This window comes from Carassius auratus, chromosome 48 (genome assembly GCF_003368295.1).
Source record: "Carassius auratus strain Wakin chromosome 48, ASM336829v1, whole genome shotgun sequence".
In the NCBI taxonomy this organism is placed as follows: Eukaryota; Metazoa; Chordata; class Actinopteri; order Cypriniformes; family Cyprinidae; genus Carassius; species Carassius auratus.
This window is the reverse complement of record NC_039290.1, coordinates 10,523,050-10,548,086: the sequence shown is the minus strand read 5'-3', so window position 1 is coordinate 10,548,086 and position 25,037 is coordinate 10,523,050. Positions and strand designations below refer to the sequence as shown.

The window sequence follows — 25,037 nt, the reverse complement described above, 5'->3', positions numbered from 1 at the left end:
TTGTGAAATTATTCAGTAAAAATATTAAATGTTACTAAAATCACATATTATTGAATACTGTGCAATTTTTAAAAGTGATGTGAAACAGTTTGTATTTTTCGGTCATAAACAGTATTTTCATCTAGATATAGATAACATTTGCTCTGTTTGTAATGGTGAAAGAGATTCTACCATGCATTTATTTTTTGAATTCCCCTGTTCATCTTTGTTTTGGTCTGAGATTAAATGAACTGCATTCTAGTCTTACCTTTATCATCTGTTTTACTTCATTCAAATTAATATTATTTTTCTAAAAATGGAAATGGAAGGTCAAGTAAGTGCAAAATAGGAAGGTTTTTTTTTTTTTTTTTTTTTTTTTTAATGCAGAAGAAGTGCAGAAGTTGTGAACAGATGGCCAAGGTTTGGTTTTCTTGACAGCTTGCTAACTAAACTAAATAGCATTAGCCAGATTCCACTCTAAAAATAGAAGCAGGATGCAATTATTTGCTATTCTGAGTGTACAACTGTGCTTTCTTCTTACACAAGCGGTCGGCCTTTTCAAAACTGTTCAAGACCATCATAAATTTATGGGGATGTTGACAGATTGAATAAATCTGGACTATGTCCACCTTTCATACATGTGACCCTGGACCACAAAGCCAGTATTAAGTGTCAATTTTTCGAAATTGAGATCTATACATCCTCTGAATAAACAAGCTTTCCATTGATGTATGGTTTGTTAGGATCAGACAATATTTGGCCGAGATACAGTAAATACAGTAAAATACAATACAAATAAAGTGGATCAACAGCAAAATTCTGACGGTCCAGTGGCTGCTGGGTTATTAAGTGTCGAGTGAGTCAAACTAATCTGTCTGATGTGGGTTAATTCCTCTGAAAACCGGCTGTGATGAGGTTTAATTTGTGCTGGAAGTTTTGCCAGAGTTGGTCATGATGGGCCGAGAAACATTAGCCGTTAAGCTGAAGGATTCATCTCCGCAGGACACCACCAGTGCTAATGTAGGTCAGAAGATTTTGTTTATGTGTGTGTGTGTGTGTGTGTGAGAGAGAGAGAGAGAGAGAGACATCTTGCTGTGACACACTTGGCAGTGCTCATCTGAGACGTTATAAACGAGTTTTGAGTTTTGCACTTTTGAGTTCACATCTTTTTCCCTCACAATTCAGATTTTTACATTTCAGAAATCTATTTTTTTTCCTCAGATTTCTTATTTTACTACTTGCAATTCTGTCTTTTTCTTAAATTTTTTCCTCTGTATTTCCAGTTTAGATTTCACAGTTATATATATTTTTTGTTCACACCTTGTGTTTCTAGTTTAAAAAAAAAACATTCCCACTGTATTCTGAGCTTACATCTCGCTATTCAAATGTTTTCTTGCAATTCAATTTTGTTCTGACTCTGACTTTACATTTCGCAATTCTGTTGTATTTTCCACACAAAAAATGTAAAGTTATTATGACTTTTTAATTCACAGTTATGTGAAGTTTATGTATCACAATTTAGACTTTCCTTCTCATATTTACAAAAAGATATTTCACAGTTGCGAGTTTATATCTCTGAACTGCAAAAAAAAAAAAAAAAGTCTTAATTTTTTATCCCACGGAGGAAACAATCTTCCACAATCTTGACCACAGGAAATAAATAGGACCAAATCCTTTCAAAACCAATGTCTGTCTCCAAAAATAGACCGAAGTAGTGCGTGTCTCACATGAACTTTTAAGCCTTTTGAGATGAAATGGCTGGGTAAATGATGAGGGATTTTTCATCTCTTTCAGACAGTCGTCATGGTCTAGCGGCTGTTTTTACTCTCACACCATGATTCCAGTTCATCTGTCTGGACTTGTCCACATGCCGACCTCTCAAAGCAGAAGAGATCCGCGTTCACATTGAAGTCTTTATTACTGAGAAAGACAAACAAGGCCTGTTTGATAGCACTGACATCACCTTTGGAGGCAGTAAAATAGCATCAAGATCACGGAGAAGTCCACGAGATCAGGATGTTATGATATCGCATTTGCAAATTCAGCACTATCCCTGTCATACATGACAACCAGATACTTTTTTTATTTATTTGTAATGCAAAGTTCAAAACAACATCAATTTGAACTTTTGAAAACTTTTCTTTAAATTTCTTTACTGACACTTTGGAAAATTCGCATCCCTACTGGATAAATAAAAGTATTAATTTCTGAAAAAAATTCCAAACTTTTGACCATGAGTGTATTTAAAGAAATATTTCTAAGACGTTTTGCACTGTGGCATTTATGAGTTATGATATTTACATTCATGTTAAAGTTATGTTATCTAAATAGTAAAATACATCATGATTTGTTTTGCCTGGGTTTTAATTTATGCAGGTGTAAAATATTTGTAATACAGTATGCATATTTAATTTAAACCTGATGAGATCCCCCTCTGATAAGAATGAAATGACAAAAGTAAAATGTCTGGGTACAGTACAATAACTTAAATTGAAATTATGCACTTAGCAGACACTTCTATCCAAAGAGACTTGCACTGCATTCAGGCTAAAAATGTGCTCCCTGGTATTCGAACCTCCAACCTTGCACATGCTAATGCAATGCTCTACCACTTGAGCTACAGGAACACTAATTTTTAATATAAGGAAGAAAAGTGCATCGTTGTTACGATAGAAAAAATCTTTATGGCTTGACGTTCTTCATTGAAAATGTAACTACTTTCTTTTTTCTGTTGCTTCTGATGAAGTTTAATGTCATATAGCTGCTGTGTGTGCAGTTGCATGTGTGTAATACTCACTGGTGGTGCTGTTATAGCTGCTGATGGATGAGGTTATGGGTGGCGTCTCGTCGGAGTCTGCGGAGCCCGTGTCGTCGTCTTGAGAGCATCCGGCCTGGATGGCACGCAGGTAACTGTGGCTCCGCGAGCGGAAGCAGGTGGGTTTGGGCAGATCCAAGGCCTCCACCGCCTGAGAGTCCAGCTGACCGTACGCCGTGCCGCTCCGGTAGCCCTGCTCCACCTGAAAGGACACGTGCACGTTGAAACGTCCCGCTCGATGCCTGCGGGGCAGACGGCCGTGGCCCACCCACAAACGCGCCTCGCACGGGGTGAGATGCAGCCGGCGCTTTGGGGTGGACTGACGCATCGTCGTGCGGACATGAAGAGGAAACGGCAGGTTTGCTTGAGTGGTCTCCATTCAGTCTAATGCAACAAATGTGGCATGAAATGAGAAAACAAATCCTTAAATGTATTCCTTTCACAGTTTTACTGACCCGTCTCTGTGGATGAGGAGCTTGTTTTATAAATTGGTCTAAAAATGCATGGAATTTAGACTAGACTTCAGCAGAAACAATCATTCTGAAACATCCCACACAACTGGGAAAACTGTAGAAAAAAAGTAAAACATTAATTGTATTGTTTTGTATTTGTCTGTCAAAAATGTTAATTAAATTATAAAAAAAAAAAAAAATGTATTACATAATATAATTTATGTGTAATAATAAAAAGTTTATTTTACTTAAAGAAAAGTTAATCCTGTTTTAGGTATAATAATACTGTGGCCTTATTGTTTATGATAAAAAAAAAAAAAAAAACTGAAGACCTGTTATGTAAAAAGTAAAATATGATAGTATCTTTTAGGGATAGAGTTTTAATTTATGACGTGGCAAATTGTCTATTACACATAATAATAATAATACAGTATATGTTTTATTTTGAATCTAATGAGAATCTCTATTGACAATTATCCAAATATCTGCATTACAGTAATGACAATTTAAGGCAGATGTCATGAAAATATGCTGTCATGAAAAATGTCAAAATGCTAAAAAATATATGTATAAAAAAAATCTTAAATATAAAAAAAGCTTTGTTTTTAATATATATGCAAGTAATTTAAAAAAGAATTTGATTTTCCTTTTGATTCAAATACAATTTCCCCCTTTGTTTAGCTCCTAATCCATCAGCCAGAATGCAGAGAAAATGCCTCGGAGAGTTTATCAACAAAAAAGAAAAGTCTTTTCAAATTAACCTGCAAATGAACACAATCACGGTTCATCATTTCAAAGCCTCAGAGTATAGAGCAGAGAGAGAGTGTTTGTCCATCAGGAGGCTTGTGTGTGTTTGTCAAGGAGAAATCTGACCGTTAAAGACAAACAAACAATAAATAAAAAAGTTAATTCCCATGAAAAATACTCATGAGTGCTGCAAGTTAGCTGCTGTGTTCATTTTTCCTGACTTCTTTCCCTCCATGAATCATCCATTAGTCTTCACAGCACATTATCCCATTGAGCAAAACAGATCTCCAAAAAAATCAATTCTCTTTCCTCTTTAGAAATCACTTCAGAGCCTTGTCTCGCTTCAGGAGTCTTGATGTCTCCATCAGTAGAGCGAACGCTTGAGTATCTCGTCTTGATAACATGCCCTCAAACTGATTTCCCACCCTCCACGTCTCCTTAGACTAGATTAAGGATGTCTTACAGAATTTTAATCTGGAACACTCTGTTCCTGAGGTCAAGTAAACAGCCAAACCTCTCAGACAAATTTCAGCGTTTGCTCTGTGATGCACAGCGTAGACATTCAGAGGCTGCTATGTGGTTGCTACGTTCCTCTGGGAGTTGTTATATGAGAATATGCAATACTTCACTATGCATTATACTAAAAACATAATAATAAAAGTAACAGTGATGCTTTAATAAAATGAAATGATGTTTGTGACCTGGCCCATGGTGGACCCTCGCCCCAGTGTAGAGCAGCGCTGACCGAATCCCGCATCAGTTTCCCAATGCAGCAAACCCTCCTCGTCCACTCCCATCAGACAGTCCAGGTTATCCAGGCTGCGATTGGTGGAGACCTCGCATAGAGATGGCATTCGGCTGAGAGAAACACACACACACACACACACACACACACACACACACACACACACACACCAGAGAATGAGTGCAGGAAACTGCTGATCAACATCCTTGAGGAATCTAGAGCTGCCCCTGATTTTCTAGTCATTCATTTAAGCCATGTCGACTAATTGCATGTTTATGTCAATATTTATGGGCGGGAGATATTTTAATTATTTATTGATAAACTAGTGCTTTCTGAGTCAGTGTCAGCTGCAAAGATAAAGTTGATGGTGCTGACTCGCCATCTCACCACAGTGACAAGTTTAATACAGAGTACATAATCAGAGAGTATTTAATTTAGTTAATTATAAAGTAGACATTTCAAGTTTTCTTTAGATTTATTTCTCAGGTTTGTGAGGCAAGTAGCCTAGATGCTGAGTTTCATTTAATTTTTGTGATGCAGAGACCGAGCGGCAGAAAGTGTATAGCCTACTGTTTGTTTTCTTGATTTTACAAAATCACAATGCTTTGTTTCTATTGTATTTGCAAATAAAAGTAGACCCTTTACCATTTCGAATGATGTATTCATCTTATCTGCATGAGTAAAAATTATGGCACAGCCTATTTTGTTTTGACTGTTATCAGGAGAAACCAGAATCCATGTCATGCAGTAGCACACTAAACAGCTTTCACACTTTTCGCACCAACACCAACACAATATGCTCCTAATAGCACACATTTATCTCGGTTAACGTTAGAGTGAGTGACCTTGTAAAGCTACTTACATGTTTCAATTTCAAAAGATAAGCCATATTTGTGCTTGCTGAAGAATAGGTGATTGTTTGGATTTACTGCCCGGTATACCGTAATTACCTCAAGGAGCAGCAGTTATTTGTCTGTCACAGACACTGACCGCTTTTTCCTTTGACTAACCAACTAATATAGTTTTTATCATGGGTGTCGTCCTAGAGGAAACCTTTACATCCTCCATCCTGCCACTATGCTAGTTACATTAGATTTTATTTTTAGTAGCAAGCGAGACCCAGGTGCATCACAATGGAGCAGTTCTGACCAACTTGACCAAGCGATAAAATCAATAAATAAATAAAGTTCAGTGAGGATTTGGTCAGGATTGTGGCGGAGGTGGTCTTGTGCATCCGGATGCTTTGTAGTGAAGTTTAACAGTGCTTTTACTGGACAGAGTGAAAGTGCATCTGAGTGATAAAATGATCAGATGGAGGCGGGGCTAAGCACTAACCTGCGCAGGTGCGGCACTGAGGCCACACCCTTCCAAACTATTCCCAAATGAAGGGCCAGGGGACCGGCTTGAGAGGAAGGGCCTTTACATGACCATTCAACATCAAAATATGTTGTTTGTGTCTAAGATTCATCAACAACTGAGTCCACCCCACAACTTTCGAAGTAAATTAGTTATAAATGATCTATTTCAAGCTTCAATCCAAACCCTATTATTCAATACAAAAATTTAATTCCGGGACAAACAAGGACGTATGTGCTGTGTGTGTGTATGTGTATGTGTGTGTGTGTGTATGTGTATGTGTATGTGTATGTGTATGTGTATGTGTATGTGTGTGTATATTATATATGTATATGTATATATATATATATATATATATATATATATATATATATATATATATATATATATATATATATATATATATATAATTAATAAAGATAAAATAAAAGTATTTAGGATATTTAACAATATGCTTTGCTCACAATTTATACTTGATTAAATTTGTTTTAGAGTTTTGCAAAATATATTTATTTTAAAAATGCCCGTAGAATTTTCAAATTATATTGATTTACTTGACTTTTTCAGGTCTAGAAAACACACTTTTACAATTAGACTACCAAAATGTACAGGTTTTCCAAAACAGTAAGAACCCTGGAGCTTAAAGAAAAAAAAATATTGATGAGAGGGTGAATAAAAATAAGAAATATTTCAGTACTTTCAGATGGACCATACGAGATCTCACTATCTATTAGAAACAATCAAGATATTTTTTTTTACGTTTTCTTTTGCTATGTATAAAGTGAGTCATGTTTAAAGAGCATCAGTCGTCCTGTGCCTGAACTCTTCTGATATGAAGCTTTTACTAATCAACCTGCCAACATGCTGCCATCTGCTGGTCACAATGAATATATTCATGATACCGTCAATGCTGAAATGTTCATTTGAGGATCTTTAAGATAAAGCACTAATAATGCACCTTAAGTGATGTGCATAAAATAATCGCAACATCTATCACAGAAGAAAATCTGATGAATTTAATGTCATTGTGCATGTGGAGCTTTGTTGAGTTCATAATTATTATTTGTGACTGTACATGTCATTATTAGAATCAGGGTCACTGTAATTAACAAACAAAAAAACTAAAACACTGAAGCAGGTATAATGATGTGGCTGGTGTGTAGTGTGTATGTAGCAGGTATAGCGTGTTTGACTCACTTGCGTGGCAGCAGCGACGGCGGCTGCTGTTCACTGAGCGAGCGTTGCGTGGCCTTCAGGTAACTCTGGCGTCTGGCAGCTGTTTTGGGTGAAGGTTTGGGTGAAGGAGGTCCGTCCGAGTCGTCGCTATCCTCCATGTCTCCCATGGCTTTAACATAACTGCCGCTGCGCATCCGCCTGCACGGTATCTCGCCCGTGCCACCTCCTCCCTTACCCAGAATCCCGCTAAAGTCACCCGCAGGTAACTACCAAAACACATAATACACTTACATTAGCCGCAATAGATCTGGGGCAAAGGATGCCAATTAAAACATCGGAAAAGTATTTTAAAATACATCTGATCTTTTATTTATAGTAGCACTTAGCAATTTATAATAATTTATAATTTTTATTATAAATATTTGCAGTAATTATTATTTTTCCACTTATTATTGATGTATTTATTATAAAAAAGTAAGCAATATAGTTCAAATATTTGATTTGTAAATATTGAATATATTTAAATTAAAATTGCATTTTATATACACAATAATACAATTATTATTGTGTATATAAATATTTGTTAAATACATAATATATTATACTATTCTAATAATTATGTTTGCAATAATGTTAGTTTTATATTTTTAAGTTTAAAAATCACAATTATTTGTATTTCTTATTATTTATTATACATTTCTTATTATATTTTACAAAAATTATAAAATAAAATAAAAATTATAAAATAAAATCTTATTATATTATACAAAAATTATATAAATCATAATTTCTTTTACAAATAAAAAAGTATATATATATATATATATATATATATATATATATATATACACAAACACACACACTTGAAAGTTTATGCATAGATATAGAGTGGTTATTTGGTATTGCAATCAACACAGCCTACTATGAAATCTTCTATGTGTTATCCTTGTTGCATTTGTCACAGTCTTAAGAAATATCTTCACTGTCTCTCTCCCAGTTGTCTTTCTTTCATGTCTTGTGTGTTACCTGCAGGAAGTTGCAGGTCATCTCCTGGCCGTGGCATGACTTGGACTTGAGCAGGGTCTGGTTGACGGTGGCGGAGCCCTTCTGAAGCACCTGTCGGGCCTGACTGAGGGTCAGTGTGGACCACGAGCCTCTCTTTACCAGCGTGTGTTCCCCTGTTTGGCCCGTGGAGGAGGGCAGGCTGACCGTGGGCTTGAGGTCGCCACTGCTCTTGGAGGATTTGAGCGAATGTGCAGCGATGGTGTTGTAGCCCTGTGGATGCGGTCTGGGAGCCGCCTGACTGTCCGACACGGCCCGACCGAGCGTCATCATGCTGAGGGGGTTTCGATATGCCACCGCTAATGGGTCCGCGATGGGTTGAGCTGGCGCCTCATCTTCTAAACCGTCATCTGAGCTCCAGAAGCCTGAGAGATTGGGTCGCGGACGGCGTTTGGTGCCTTCGGTCTTGGCGCAGTCTTTGCTTTTGCTTCGCTGGGTCGCTTTGGCCGCATCGCTGGCTGGGCCCGTGGTGATGCTCCCTTTGACTGCCGAAACCTCCAAGGATTGGGACTTGGCGAATAGCTTCTGGACGGACTGCACCAGGTTGCGGATGCGGCTGGGACTCTCGCTGCGCTGCTTGGAGCCGCGGCTGCGCCGGTGGAACTGCAGTGTGCTGAACCCGTCCCGCTGCAGGGGTAGGTGGCGCTCCAGCTGGTCCAGCAGGTTGGCCGGGAGCCGGTTCATTTTGGCAGCCGCCGCGGATGAGATGGTGGCTGTGCCACTGCTGATCATGGCTGGAGCACCCAGTCCCAGACCCAAACCCATCCCCATGGACATGGATGACGAGAGGGTGCTGGAGCGACTACCGGTCTGAACCACACAAGCCTGCTCAGACAAAACACACCATCATAAAATCTATATGAATCTAAGAGGGATATCCCCTGTTGCTGAAACATCGAACAGGAAGTATAAGTGGCATTTGCGAGAACCTTCTTGTTTAATGCTGTCTCAGGCAGTGCTCCCCTCACTTTAGAGGGTTGTATTTGAGCTTGCCTCTCCCGTATCTGTGAACAGATGCTTGGGAAGCTCGCTAAGCTCTGTGTACTTTGTGTACTTTTGAAACCCACATGTGGTAAGTGTGCACGTTGAACACATTGCACACTTTCTAAAATCCACATTAGTGGTAAGTGTTCACGCTGAGTACTTTGCGCATTTTCTAAAATTCACTATTTGAATATATTATCCTCAGAAAACATATTCAAATAGTGTTTCTACTAGGGATCTGTTGAGATTTTAAAGGAATCTATTATTGATTCCAAGCCTTGAGCTCTACCCAGGGCCAAAGAGTCTGGCCTTAACAGGTAAGTTTGGGTATTTAGCCTTCGGCCGTAAGGGATAATGTCACAGACAGCAGTGTAACGTCCCAGGGGCAACTCTTAGTGCTCTCCATGGTTTTGGCCTACACTTCCCTCAGCATGGTGGCGGGGTCATAACATTCCCCATAGCGACCCCTAGAGGATGCAGTTTGAAGTTCCCTTGAAAGGGAACATCTCAGGTTAGTTATGTAACCATGGTTCCCTGAGTAGGGAATGAGACACTTCGACTTCTAGGTTTCTTGCCTTACTTCGGATGCAAGGTTCAGACGAAGAAGTGGATGACGTGTTCTCTCGGCGCCTATTTATACTGTAGTCACACCAGTAGTGATATCATTGTCTGTTGCCGACCAATGTGTTGTTGGTGTTTTCAATGTATACTTCAGACACGGATCACAACGAGGCATTCCCCATAACGACCCATAGAGGACGCAGTGTCTTGTTCCATACCATGGTTACTTAAGTAACCTGAGACGTTACCTTTCAAGGGAACTTCATACTGCATCCTCTAGGGGTCGCTATGGGTAATGGTATGACCACGCCACCATGCTGAGGGAAGTGTAGGACAAAACCATGGAAAGCACTAAGAGTTGACCCAGGGACGTTACACTGTTGAGTCAGTAATTTTTTATTTGAAGATGAAGAATACATTTTTCAGAAAATACTTTTATCCAGCAAGGATGCATTTAATTGATTAAAATAATTATAAAGACAATTATATTTTGTTACAAAAGTTTTCTATTTCACATAAACGCTTTTCTTTTGACTTTCTAATTATCAATAAATGTCCACGAAAATAAGAAGCAGCACAAATGTTTTCAACATTGATAATAATAAGAAATATTTATTGAGAATAATTTATTGAAAAATTATTTATTGAAGACTGGAGGAATGATGCTGAAATACAGCTGCGCATCAAAGGAATAAATTACATTTTACAGTATATTCAAATAGAAAACAGTTATTTTAAATTGTAATAAAATATCATAATATTATGATATTATACCTGTGTGTAGTCGCTCTGCTCCTGCTGGGTGGTGTAGTGGAGGCGAGGGAAGGTGCTGCTGTTGGTCAGCTGGTTGTTGAGGGGCAGCAGACAGTCTGACTGAAGCGTTGTCTGGGTGGAAACAGGAAAATGATGAAGGTGAGGATCCAGAGTGGTGTAATGGTTGACGGTGGGGTTTAAGAGGAAGGTAGCATGAGGGTCCGGGGCCAAGGGACACAGGGGCTCCTGGGGGCCCGCAGTAGGGTCGCAGGTGTCGGACAGATAGCGACTATGGTTGGCCCCTAAGCCTTTCATGGTTGCTGTGTAGGGTCGGCTCTAGAACATGATCCCAGATGAAGAGAGACGACGGCCCTGGAGGGCGACCCCTACAGGACAGACATAGAAACACACTGTCAGCGTCTGTTCACATCCAGCTGGTTGCAATGATGAACCTGCCGAGCGTAAGAGCATACAGGTTTCCTTCAATTATATTTTCATGTCTTTGCAGTTAACTGAAATAAAATACAGTTAAAGAAACACAAAACGAATTTTTTTGTTTTGTTTTTGAAACGCGGTGAAAACGCCAATGTAGACGAGGTTTTAAAACGAAAACGTACAAGTGTTAACAGCGCATCTTGTGTTTTTTATAAGCAAAGACAGGTTCTGTGAACGCCTCCTTAATATCTAAAAAGAATATATCTTGATTTAAGAATTTTTGGTACCAGAAAACAAGACAAAAACACTGCACAAGACAACATTTTTTGCAGTTTATGTCTTCATTATTTCAAACAGTGAACAGCAGGTTTCTAGTCTACATGCAAATTCTTCTGAATCAAACTCTCTCTCGCTCACATTTAGCATGTCACATTCAGCATTCACCAGCGTCTTCATCATCTGTGAGTCGCTCTTCTCATCAACATTCATCTGGAGCTGGATATGTGGAAGTCACACACTCATTGTAAGCCGAATCTCCCAAGACATTGACTCAAAGTCTCCGCCGATCGCAGCACCATTCACAAAACCTCACAAAGAGCTCTATTGGCATGCTAAACACAGCTGTTTTCATCTGTCATCACTGCTCTGCGATGAGTCACGGCGTCGTCTAAGAGCCTGAACAGCTTGTTAGCATTCAGCCCACAGCTGCGCCTCCTCCCAACCCCGACCTGAGCGCCGTCACTGCTCGTGCTCGCAACCCGAGGCCATTACAAACACCTCACGCGCGTTTGCAATGAGGAAACGAGTTAGTTGACAGTCATATTGCATGCATTTGAAAGCCACCAACTGGGATCCTGATGCCTGGCTGAAAACAAAAGAAATCACTTTTATCTTTTTAAGAGCTGATTTACAGCTGAAATTTATTTAGTTTCATAATTGATTAATTCAATATATATATATATATATATATATATATATATATATATATATTGCTTGTATATATATATTTGAAATAAAAACTGAAATAAAATTAAAATATCCAGTAGATTAAAATGTCATGTCAACAATTTCATTTAATGTTGAAGTAGGCTACTCAAATAACTAAAACTAAATAAACTAAGATGAATAATAAATTACTACAAATATAAAATAATATGCAATAATTTTTTATTATTTTATTTTATGCATGTCAAAATTATTAGGGGCTCAAAAATAATAATTTCAACTATTTATTTTTAATTGACTCGAACTGATTCAAATACATTAATGTCACAGAAAAAAACATTAAAGACTCAAAAAGTGACTTATAAGCCAATTATTTATTTCAATCATTTAACATATTACATTTTACTACAAAATTAACATTAAGATATTTCTTTTATAAATTATATTAAATTGACACTTATCATCTTAACATTTATCATTTATTAACTAGACTGATAATTCTTTACTTATTAATAAGAATGATATATCATTATTAATGTACTATTAAATAATTAGAGCTATTTATTTATTTAAATTATTTATGAACTTTGGACTATATTTGAAAACATAATTAGCATCTATAATCAAAATATTTAACAAAATATATTTTTTATTGAAATAAGCATGAATGTTTTGCATGAGGTGAATGTAACCAAAACAGCAAAATAAACCAAATGATACTCACCTTGTGGAAAGTGTTTCATCTAAATCAATTCAGTGTGGTTTTAACTCTCAGAAAAGCCTGACAACACTGAGGTTCAAGGCTGAATTTAAAGCAGGACATGCAGCAGCGGGGCGTCCCATCTTCCTCCGATCACAGTGTGATTACTGACCCAGCGCTCATCTCTAAGACATAGTGACAAACAGCTCACTATCACACTACTGTATTATCTCTGTACAGCATACAGGCACATTTACTGTGTGCATACACTATCCAGATGACCTGCTACATTTGTTGAAGTAACAAACCCACTGCAGTATATCAAACAATGCAATGCTACCAATTTAACCACCCATTTCAATTTCATAAAGAAACTGCAAAATAACAATTATTTCTGAGACTGTAACCTTGATTTTGCTTGTTGAATAAAGCATGGAACCAAGTGAATGCAGCATACCAGCATTTGAAACACTTATTATGGCATGATGCATAATTTTTTCATAAGCACTGAAATAAGAATGAGACAGGGAAAAAATATAAATACATTTCACAGTTTTAAGATATATATATAAATACATTTCACAGTCATAATATATATATATATATATATATATATATATATATATATATATATATATATATATATATATATTATGTAAATGTATTTTATTTCAGCTAGTTGCTAATGCAGCATTTATAATTTGCTTATAATTGCTTAGTTTAGCTTGATGTAATATCTAAGATTAAAATGGAAATAAAATTGATACAAATAATCTAGGCGAAATAAATAATTAAATAAATAAATAAAAATGACAAAACACAATAAAATTGCTAAAGCTTTAACTAAAATTTATATGAAATTAGAATGATAAAAAACAAATTCTACATATTAGTAAAAACTTTAGACGTCAGAAAATTAAAACAAAATCAAACATAAAAATTACAGAAACTGCTAAATTACATTATTATAAAAAATACATAAGTATATAAAACTAATCAAAATATAAAAAAACTTTATAGACATATCTTAAAAACAATAACTTCTAAAAATATAAAAAAATAAAACTTAAAATAAAATCAAAATGTAAAAAGAAAATATGAAAAAAATCTAACTAATAGTAAGAAAAACTATATAGACTAAAACAAATCTACTAAAGATGACAGAAACACAACAAAATTACTAAAACATTTTACTAAAAACTAATTGAAAATATTAATAAAAAACTACAAAAAATGACTATGAAGATAAAATAATGAACGAATTCAAAATATAAATAAAAAATGTAATGATATATCAACGGTACCAAAGTAACACTGCTAATCATCTGTGCTAACCAATCAAAATATAATCCTGGAGCCGAGTCATGTAACCCCTCCCCCTCAAGCCCAACAGGCCACGCCCCTCCACCTCTGACCCGCCCCCTGAACGCAGATGATGGATGAATCTGACAGTCATTAAGATGTTGTGCGTCTGACCGTGGCAGGAAGTGAATAAAGTGTGAAGGAAGATGGAGCATCTGCAGCCGGTCATTTAAAGCAGTTCTGCCCTCTGGAGACGATTAAAGCCTTGCGTGGACCTGTCGGCTTCAGAAAGTCATTAAAACCCTTTGATGGATCTATGGGCTGCGTTTAACAAACTAAATAGGAACTTGGGAAATTATAGAACGGGTCTGTGAGATAATGACTGATCCAGGCCGGCTGAAACTCCTCAACTTATCCTAATGAGGAAGAGCAGAGTCTGCAGAACCTGCTGTTTCCAGATCAGTGCTTATCATTAGCAGAAGCAGAGGATGAGGGTTTCCAACGGTGAACTGAGATAATTCCCTTTCGTGACACCGACCCAGAGCTCACTGATCAGATGCTAAACTTCTCATATTTCAGTTATAATCTTCATTTTGCGTTGGTGAAGTACAGTAGGTTCCTCACTAGAGAAACTATTGTGCTTTGATCGAATTAAAATTTTTATATTTCATTTATGATTTAATAATAAATTATAACAAATTATAAATATTATATAAAATTATATATAATATATTATGTAAAGATGAATTATAATCAATTCATAACATAATATGTATGTAATATATTATATTAATACACAATTTTAATAAATACAGTATTAAATAAAGTATTATATAATTTAGATATTATGCAATCAATTTATAATTTATTACTAAATGTACATTTTTTTTATAAATTATAATTTTTATTTATAAATTATATATTACATCATTTTAATAAATTATTTTATTTAATTATACATTTTATATATTATATAATTATATATATTACAATTTATTATTATAAATTAAATTATATGTATTATTATATTATCAATTTATAATTGCTAAATATACATATTGTGATATATACAAGTAATATTTATATATTATATAAATTCTAATTAGTATTTGTTAATTGCAAAAAAAGTATAAAATATTATGACATATAATAAATAATTATTTATTATAAATAATTAAGTATACCATTTAAATAACGTGATTTATTATAAAATGTTATTATATAATTTATTATGTACATACACATTATAGAAATATACCGAATATGTCAGTATATAAATATAAAAACATGGTTCGGTTATTAATAATATACCTTTACAAATATATCTATTATAATTATTATTACTACTACTATTTTACACACACACATATATTTAATATGTTATATTGTTTAAAAATGTTGTTCAATTAATAGTAATATGCATTTAGAAATATTTTTATTTATGTATTATTATTATTGCATCTATTTTTTACGTACTTATAGCCAAATATTTGAAATTTGAATAAATACTATAATTGATTTGATTTATATTATATATTTCAATATAAACTAAATTCAATAAATCACAACCTTCTCAGGTTGTGACAAATAGTTTAAACAAATAGATAACCCCCCACAAAGATTTTGTCCTCATTTATTAACCACAGTGCAATTCCTGTGCTGCTTAACATATTATATTGTGTTGCAAACAAAAAAAAGGTTTGATTTGAGGTCAGAATGTTTTTTGGGGGGTCTTCCTATGGTGACACCAGGACTTGACCGCGCACATCAAGCCTCTGTTGAGCGATGAAGGACTGAAATCTTGGTCTTTATTAAAATGTGCCTGACAGCAGATCATACACACAGTCAGACACCTGTCTCTATCTACTGCATATCTTTGGAGGTGTTTTCTAGAACAAGAAGCACTGTTGTGCGTCGTTTCTGACCCGTATGAAGGTCAGCTTCAGCTTCCAGAGCATCTCAATACAAACACAGTTTTTCTGTCTACTGCTATAAAGATCAACAGCAGCTGAAAACAATGACCTAAAACCTGGATACTGGTTAACATTAACCAATAACCCACCTGCATGACATCAACTAAAAATAAAAGCCATTTAAGAGATGGATTATTTATAAAATGATCATTATGATTGTGATTAGTGGATACGTTTTTAATTTTAATTGATTAGATTAGATTAAAAAATAAATCATTCAGAGTGATTTCTGAGCTAAAGAAAAATATCTATCCATCCATCCATCCATCCATCTATCCATCTATCTATCTATCTATCTATCTATCTATCTAAAACTAAACTGTTCAAAAATTTGGAGCCAGTAAGATTTTTTTATATTTTTGTAAGCAATATCTTCTCCTCACCAAAGGTTTATTGGTTTGAATAAAACTACAGTAAAAACAGTAATATTGTGAGATATTTTTACTATTTAAAATAACTGCTTTCTATCTGAATAAATGTTTAAATATAATTTATTTCTTTGATGCACAGTGGTATTTTCAGCATCATTTCTCCAGTCTTCAGTGTCACATGATCTTTTGTGGACACTTTAAGATATTTGATTCTTTGTGTCACGATCATTAGATGGATTGCAAATGAACTTCAGTAGAGGGCACTCCAATCAGGACCATTCCACATCAACCACCAGATGTCACTCGGACTCTAGCACCTCTTATCTGTTGCACCAAACCCGAACTACATTCCCCATGAGTCTCTTCATCACAATCACCCTGCCACACCTGCACATCATTCCTCAGACAATTTCCTTGCCACACCTGCACCTCATTTACACACACATAAAAGCAGCACACTGACTCCCACTCTCTGCGAAGTCTTGTTTAGCCATTCTGACATTTCCGAGCGGTTTCCTTGTGTTTTCCTTCTGTACCTTACCTTTGGATTGTTCATACCGACTCTGATTCTCTGCTGCCTGCCCCCGACATCTGCTTGTTTCTGTTATCGATTCTGATTATCCCTACATACCTGACGCCGTTACTGATCATTGCCTGTCTGACCATTCTCATCATTAAAGTTCTGCACATGGATCCGAACGTCTTTGTCTCATCATTACACTTTGATGAATAGAAAGTAAAAAAGAAGAAAACAGTATTTATTTGAGATTTAAATCTTTTGTAACATTCTAAACATAACATTCTAAACTGTCACTTTTGATCAATTTAATCCATCCTTGATTAATAAAATAGATATAATTATTATTTTACGTATTGTAAACATTTGAATTGTAGTGCATCTCAGTTTCCACAAAAAGATCTTTTTATGTGTATTTTATGAGCGGCTCTTCAGATGACAGGATGAGGTCTGTGAATCTCTCTGGACTCACCATGACCCGTTTTCAAGCACTTAACGCGAGTAATCAGTGTCATGAAGTGAGAGCGACCTCCCGAATACAAGGAGGAGATCATTTATCACGCTTCATCCGCTTCCTGAGCAGTGAAGGACAGGAGGACAGACTGAACATCAGCTGATGTTTCATATGAAGCTTCTGCTGACACAGAAATAAAACTAAGAAAAATAATAAAAAAAGCTTCAGTGGGGTTCTTTATTATTATCGAAAATATAAATACAAATTATAATAGAATTTACACAAAAAAACAAATATTTGGATATTTTTTTATATGTAATATATAATAAATATATACATATTATTTATAATGTAATTTTTTTATATATATTTGACAATTATTATTTTAGACATTTCAAATTTAATTATTAAATGCTGAAAAAGTGTGCTAAAGTTGTACTATAATACAAATATACTTTTGAATGGCTTTATACATAATTATTATTATTGTCATTTTCAAAAACTATTTTAGTATAAATTCTATTATAGTTGTATTAATATTTTAAATTTGTTCTTATATATTTTCTGTTTTCATTTTAGTTTAATTTACTAAGTTAATTTGTTAAGTTTTAGTCATTTTGGGTTTTAATTGTCTAAATAGGTTTTTACTTGTGTGTATTTTGGTTTAATTTTAGTTATTTAATTTTAATTATTCATAAATTTGATTATAAATTAAAAACAGGAAGAAATGTCGGCAACTAGTTGAAATAAAATAAGTTTAAGGCTTTTTATATTTTATTTTATTTCAGTTAAAGTTTAATTTATTTGAACAAACAATTATTATTATTATTATTCATTTTTAACTATAATAACCTTGCTTTGAGTACTTTATTACTTAAATACTGGCACAGGAATACATTTAAAAAATGTGAAAATGTTAAAATATTAAAAAACCCATTTTAAATTGTGTAAAAAATAAAAAATAAATTGTAAAAGATTATGTAGGAAAAGTAATAGATCAATTTATGACAAGAGTGCACCCTCAAAAATCTATATTACAACAGGAGTTTTGACCTTTGTTTAAAAAAAAATACCTTTTTCTCAATCACATTTTAGAAATAATCAGAAATGATATATCAACTGAGAACTTAAAATCTCAGTTTTGAAATCGTGCACTATACAGTCTATGTTCAAAAATGTGAGTGACAGTTAAAGGGTTAAATTTAAGATGTGTCATTTATCTAGAATAAAATGAATTGAAGATTAATTTCCGAATACTGAAGAGAGAAGACACTGGCAGTGGCTGAGGCTGTTGGTTCGCTGTCACAGGGGCAGACGTTCCCTCTCTCTGTTTCTCTCAGAGCTCCACGGATCATCACTGACATAACAACCAAACCCCACGAGATCAGATCGAAAAAAGCCTCCATTTACGTGCTCCACACGTCTGCAGCGGGGGACCGGGAGGAGAAGTTGACAGAAAAATAGAGATGTCACATGTCCCTGTGAGGCTGATGACTCAGGATCTGTGTGTGGATCGGCTCTGGACATCTAAAAGTGTTTCACAGCCTTTGCATAATATCAAATATATAGCTAAAAACAAACTTGCACTGAGCTTCAAAATGTTTAATGCAAGAAATGAAATAATATATTTTTTGTTTCTATTTTATATATTTTATGTACAGTACAGTGTATAAATATATAGTTTTTTTATAATATTCATTTTAAATAAATATTTAACAATTAACATTATATATACATATATAATTGTATATATAATTGTATTATTTAAATCCAGTTTTCATTTACATGCACCTGCTGAAAAGAATCAGTTTATGGCTAAATATGCACTATAATACAAATTAAATAAATTAAAAATAAATTAAAATAAATTAAAAAATTTAGTTAAATGTAAAAAGAATAAAGAAAGAAGAACCAATACATTTTATACAAATAAAGAAGAACTTTCAACAGCTAAAAAAATAAATTAAAAAATAATTAAATTAAATTAAATTAAATTAAATTAAATTAAATTAAATTAAATTAAACAAATATAAATGCATTTTTGAATAGCTGTCAATATTTTTTATTTTATTTTATAAAAAAAATAAAAACATAATTTGATGGGACATTTTTTCTTTAATTTCCAGGAAGACAACCTACTTTATTGTAAAATATACTGTTAAAATGATTAAGAAATTACTCATATACCATATAGTGGTCTGCTGACCATTGGCAACTTGTTTAATGAAACTAGCCATCCTTCAGTCTTGTGTTCAACAAAAAAAAAAAAAATGGGGATCTTTTTAGTGACATCCTTCAGAACTCAGTGTTCCAAACACCTTTAACAACTCAAGAGCCTTGACTGCATTATCCTCTGCTATCTTTTCTCCTGGCTAATCACAGAAATATGTGATATTAAATAATGATATTCTTCCGGTGATCATATAAGAGCTCTCTGACACACTGCATCCTGTCACAGTCCTTGAGTACTTCAGCCCACGAGCGGAGCAGAGGACCAGAGGCGTCTAAACTGTCATGTCACTTCCTGTCCTTTGAAGCCTCCAAGCGTTCAGCATCTTTGTGGATGATAATTATAATTTGGATTTTCAGCTGAAACACAAATAATTTTTTTCATCAAATAATGAAACATATTTCTGTGATAATACTGAAAATAATTACAATTCCATCCCAGTCCAAATTCAACAATTTGTACATGGAGCCAATTTGAGATCACCATATCTCAGGCATCAAACATTTTAGGGCCTTACAAATGGAGATGACAATAGAAAAGTTTGTTAAGAACAAGAATCTAGAAGTATTTTGAGAAAAAAAAAATACTTTTGGCACTCAGATGTGTGTTTTATGCAGTTGTTTTGATGGAAAGAAAAAAGATACACTTCTAGTTTCAACATTATTTGTTCTTCAGACATTTCTCTTAAAAAAAACAGCTATTTGCAAAATGACCCACATTTGGATTTTGCAATTTTACAAATGACTCATATAGCTGCATTGAGATTCATATCTCTGGAACTGAACCATATATGACCTTAAAAATTAAGATAACAAGAGGCAATTTTGTAAAGAATCTAAACCTAAAAGGATATTGAGATATCTGTAATACATCTGATTTACATGCATGCAAACTTTTTCAGTAGTAAACAGTCGCCATTGATATAGAAATGCAACAAGGATTGCTGAAGTCAACAGCCAATCTCTGTGTAAAAATATTGCAATGATGCTGCCATCATTCTAAAGTCATTTTCCCCCAGTTTCTGCAAAACTTTATCCTACTGAAATTAAACTTATAGGAGGTCTTTAGCACCATATTATGAGGGGCATCTTGGGTGACATAACAATGCAACAGAATTGAGATATCTTCAATACTTCTTGATTAATGAGGCAAACTTCTGGGGTAAAAAAAAAAAATCCACATAGTGCTTTATCCCATTTTTGCACTGTCACCATTAATGCAACAAGGATTGCTAAAGCCAATTGATTTTACTAGCAGAACTACTGTACCAGTCACTGTTGTAGAACTTTATCAGAACTCACAGTCTCTGACAACTGACTATATGAAAAGATCTCTATAATAAAATGTCTTGAGTAGCTTACTGGTCCAAAAAGTTCTCAGACCAGCATTGAGACCATCCACTCAAACTGTACAGCACCATCAATTGCTGAAATGTGTAAATGCATGCCTGAACTTTGGGAAAGAAATATTATGTTATGTTTTCATTGGTCATGCAGGGTTCACTGTACTTTTTTTCCATTTCAGTTGAATAGACTGCCTGCCATTTTTCATCTCCAATTCATCTCCATCCCTAGAAGTCAGGACGTACTGTAATTCAGGAACATTTTGTCCTCCTACAATTAAACAACTTAAAGCTCTTTAGCACCAGCAGTGAGGTGAACAAAAATGCATATATTTGCTACAATCCTCACCAAACATCTGTTGAAAATCAGTGAAATAAAATACAAAATATTTTCAACTATTCCTGTGTTTTGTGTATTATCAAAAAAAAACAAAAAAAAACACAGAAAACCAGATGTTGCCTACACGCACACACAATATGTAACAAATCAACACTTGTACACTCTTGAAGTGCTAATTTTTCAAAACAGAACAGAAGCAACACAGCTGCAGAATGAACTCACATGAACTCACAAAAGATAAACTGACCCAGAGCTGTCAGGTGTGGCTTCAAACTCTCGCTTGTGTAAAACCCCACAGACTTCCACTGAAGGAGGGACCCGGATTGTATCTAGAGGACCTGAATATGTGGGTGTGGGGTCTTGACTTACAACCAGCTAGCAACATTAGAATACCGAAGCTATGGCTGGACTTTGAATAGCATACTACTCAATCTATTTCAGTCATATATTTCTGACAATGCCCCACACCACCCTAGCAAAGCAGCAGCACGTTTTGCATGGAGCAACTATTTACATTTTCATCATAACAAACCATTTGCTAGGTTTCTCATTTAAGAGGTTATTTATCACAATGATATTTTATTTGCATGCCTACAATAGCATTTCACAAGCTGAGATGATGCTTCATAGATATGAATGCAAAACTAAGTAAGTCACCAAATCAAAACTATATAGCAGATCTGCAGCATCAGCAATAAACCACATTCATTCGTTCGTGCATCATCCAGCAGGGTTGCTCTTGTGAGGTAGCGTTTTAATTTGAGATGTTTTAATGTCTCTTCAACATGGTTTTTAAAGCATCATTAATATACTAATATAGTTTTATTTTTATGTTTAGATTTCCCATTTTCGTTTTAATTTTAGTTAAAGTTTTAGTAATTTTGTTATCTTTAATTTTAAGTAACAGAACAGTTTCTATGGTTTTAGTCTATGGTGATAACCCTTGATGCTGCCCTAATGAACCTTCCCTTCTGCCTTCACTCAACTTCCAAACATCTAGGTGCGATCATGACGGCTGCAACAAACATTTCAACCTGCCGGCTGTCCATTTTCGCAAGGAACTCCAGCGAATGCCACAACTTGCCATACGAATTTGTCGCCTTCTCCTTCAGCACCAACCTGGTTCTTGATGTAAACTGTTACATCATGTGGCTGAGCATGAAAGAAATGATCCGAGGACAGTCCCTCGAAGTCTTCGTTTTCAACACTTCAGTCGTTGAGGTCATCTTCAACTAGGAGAGGTATTTCAGAGCAATTTAGCTCAAGTAGGCATGAAATCGTTTAAAATTAATTGAAAATATTGCAGTATATCCATTATTTAGAGCAGATCTTGCAGCAGTCATTGCCGTTTAGGGATGATAAGAAACGTTAATCAAGCCTCTGTCCCCTGCGCACAAAAGGGAATGTCTTACATTAGGAGGCTGGAGATAAAGGAAAGGCAAGTATTTGATGGAAATCATTCATTTGACTGCTCTCAGAGGACGTTTTTATCTGCTAGTGAGAATGAGGATATATATTTTCCTCCCAGAACTTTATAGCTTCTACCAACATCTCCCCAGCATTGCACACTCACACACACACACATATGCAAACTCCAGTGCTCATATGTTTCATTAGCAAAAAATGGATGGAAAATATCATCTCATTGCAAACAAACAGCCAATGGAAACACATTACTTCAGCCAGATGATGACGCCACGTTCATGAAACTGCAATTGCAGCATTCTCCTTCTCTTTCACATCAGATATTTGGCATGCAAGCCAACAAAGCACAAACAATACACCACAGAATTGAATTTAAAAATATAAATTCACTCATTTTAGATCAAAGAATAGTTCCATGTCACAGTTCAGCCCAAAATCAAACTAAACGAAAATACAATATATATATATATATACATATATATATATATATATATATATATATATATATATATACACACACACATATATATATACACATATATATATATATATATATATATATATATATATATATATATATATATATATATATATATATATATATATATATATATACAATATATATATATATATATATATATATATATATATATATATATACATATATATATATATATATATATATATATATATATATATATTACAGCATTATTTTCACTCCCCCTCAGGACATCCAAGATGTGCAAGAGTTTGTTTCTTCATCAGATTTGGAGAAATTTGCGTAGAAATTTGCGTCTGTTACTCAGCATTGGATGCTCTGCAGTGAATGGGTGCCGTCAGAATGAGAGTCCAAACAGCTGATAAAAACATCACAATAATCCTCAAGTAATCCACAGTACTCCAGTCCATCAGTTAACATCTGGAGAAGAACAAACTGTGTGTTTGTAAGAAACAAATGCATCATCAATGTGTTTTAACCTTAAACCGTTCCTTCTGGCTAAAATTTGAGTATATAATCCATAATAACGTCCATATCTTCCTGTTGTCTCCCACATAAACATCTATCCAAATATTTGTTTAGAACTGTTTTGGCTCATAAACAGTGTTTGATGCAATGCTATATTTCTCCAAATCTGTTCCCACGTGGCCCGAGGGCGAGTGAATTTCACATACTGTATGAGTTGACAAACAGTATGAATATACTGACATAAACTTACATTTACAGCCCAATCTCTTTTGAATTTCTAAACGAGACACGGCTAGATGTCCTCTCTCTAAGTTTACACCTGGGAAATGATCCTAGTTAAATGAAAAACACGACAGAACAATCCCTGCATCCGCTGTCCTTCTAAAAGGAAAGACTATTTACAGCATTTCTGCTGACGTGTGTTTCTGAGCAGCAAGCAGGAGGAAAATATGCTATGAAATATTCAGCGTGTATTGTATGTCTCAGCTGGCTTCTGCCAACAACACCTTCACTATTAAAGATGGACCCACACACTGAGCATCACACCATCACGAGTGTAATTACAGGGGAGGGAGACGCTCCGGCCCACGCTTAGCTGTGACTCAGTGTAATTCCCAAACACTTTCTCCAGTTCTCATGCTCCACTGCAGTCAGTTTCTCAATTCATTCTGCACGTGCTTCACATCCGCAGAGAAACAAAAGCTGCTAAAAGTAACAGAGGGGAGAATGTTTTGTCATTTTAAGATCTTCACAAGGTTCGTTCTGGATTTATAATAAAACCCTACAATTTCAACAATAGCAAGCTGCTGAGCAGTAACCTGGAAAAACTCACAGCTGACTCTCCTTCGAGTTAGAGGAGGAGTCGTTATTGTTAACTAAAGCAAATTATTATTATTATTATTATTACAAACACAGGAAATAAGCATTAACTGGAATATATTAAGATATAAAATCATTATTATATTTACTTAAATATTACCATTACAACTCATTTTATAACTCAGTATAATAAAATATCATTTTTGCCTTAGTACTAAAATTACTCAAACTAAAACTGAGAAATCAATAAAACTAAATGAAACTAATAGAAATGACAAGAACACAAAATCCCTGAAATGAACTAAAACACTCAAATTAAAAACAAAAATATTAAATAAAATGTAATTAATATAGTTTATAGAGTTCGTATGGTTTACTAAAGCTCAAATAAAATCTAAAACCATAAAAAAAGCCTTTTTGTTACTTGAAATAAAATAAACATTAACTGGAATAAAATTAAATATAAAAAAATATGCATATACATCAACTCAACTTTATTTAATTTAACTTGATATACTAAAATGACTAAAATTTATAAAACTATATACATATATATAAACGCACACACACGCATGCACACACAAACA

General features: G+C 34.5%; 1 protein-coding gene across 1 annotated transcript in view; it reads right to left on the bottom strand.

The window, feature by feature from the left end:
• Nucleotides 1-25,037, bottom strand: part of LOC113065836 (disks large-associated protein 4-like) — a 107,106-nt gene that overhangs the window by 16,503 nt on the left and 65,566 nt on the right. Inside the window, exons 3-7 of the mRNA XM_026237378.1 lie at nt 10,652-11,016; nt 8,297-9,157; nt 7,292-7,536; nt 4,695-4,851; nt 2,777-2,996 (exon numbers count right to left, since the gene is read on the bottom strand). Of these exons, the coding sequence (XP_026093163.1) occupies nt 2,777-2,996; nt 4,695-4,851; nt 7,292-7,536; nt 8,297-9,157; nt 10,652-10,945 (1,777 nt within the window). The 5' untranslated portion in view covers nt 10,946-11,016. The remainder of the gene's footprint in view (nt 1-2,776; nt 2,997-4,694; nt 4,852-7,291; nt 7,537-8,296; nt 9,158-10,651; nt 11,017-25,037) is intronic.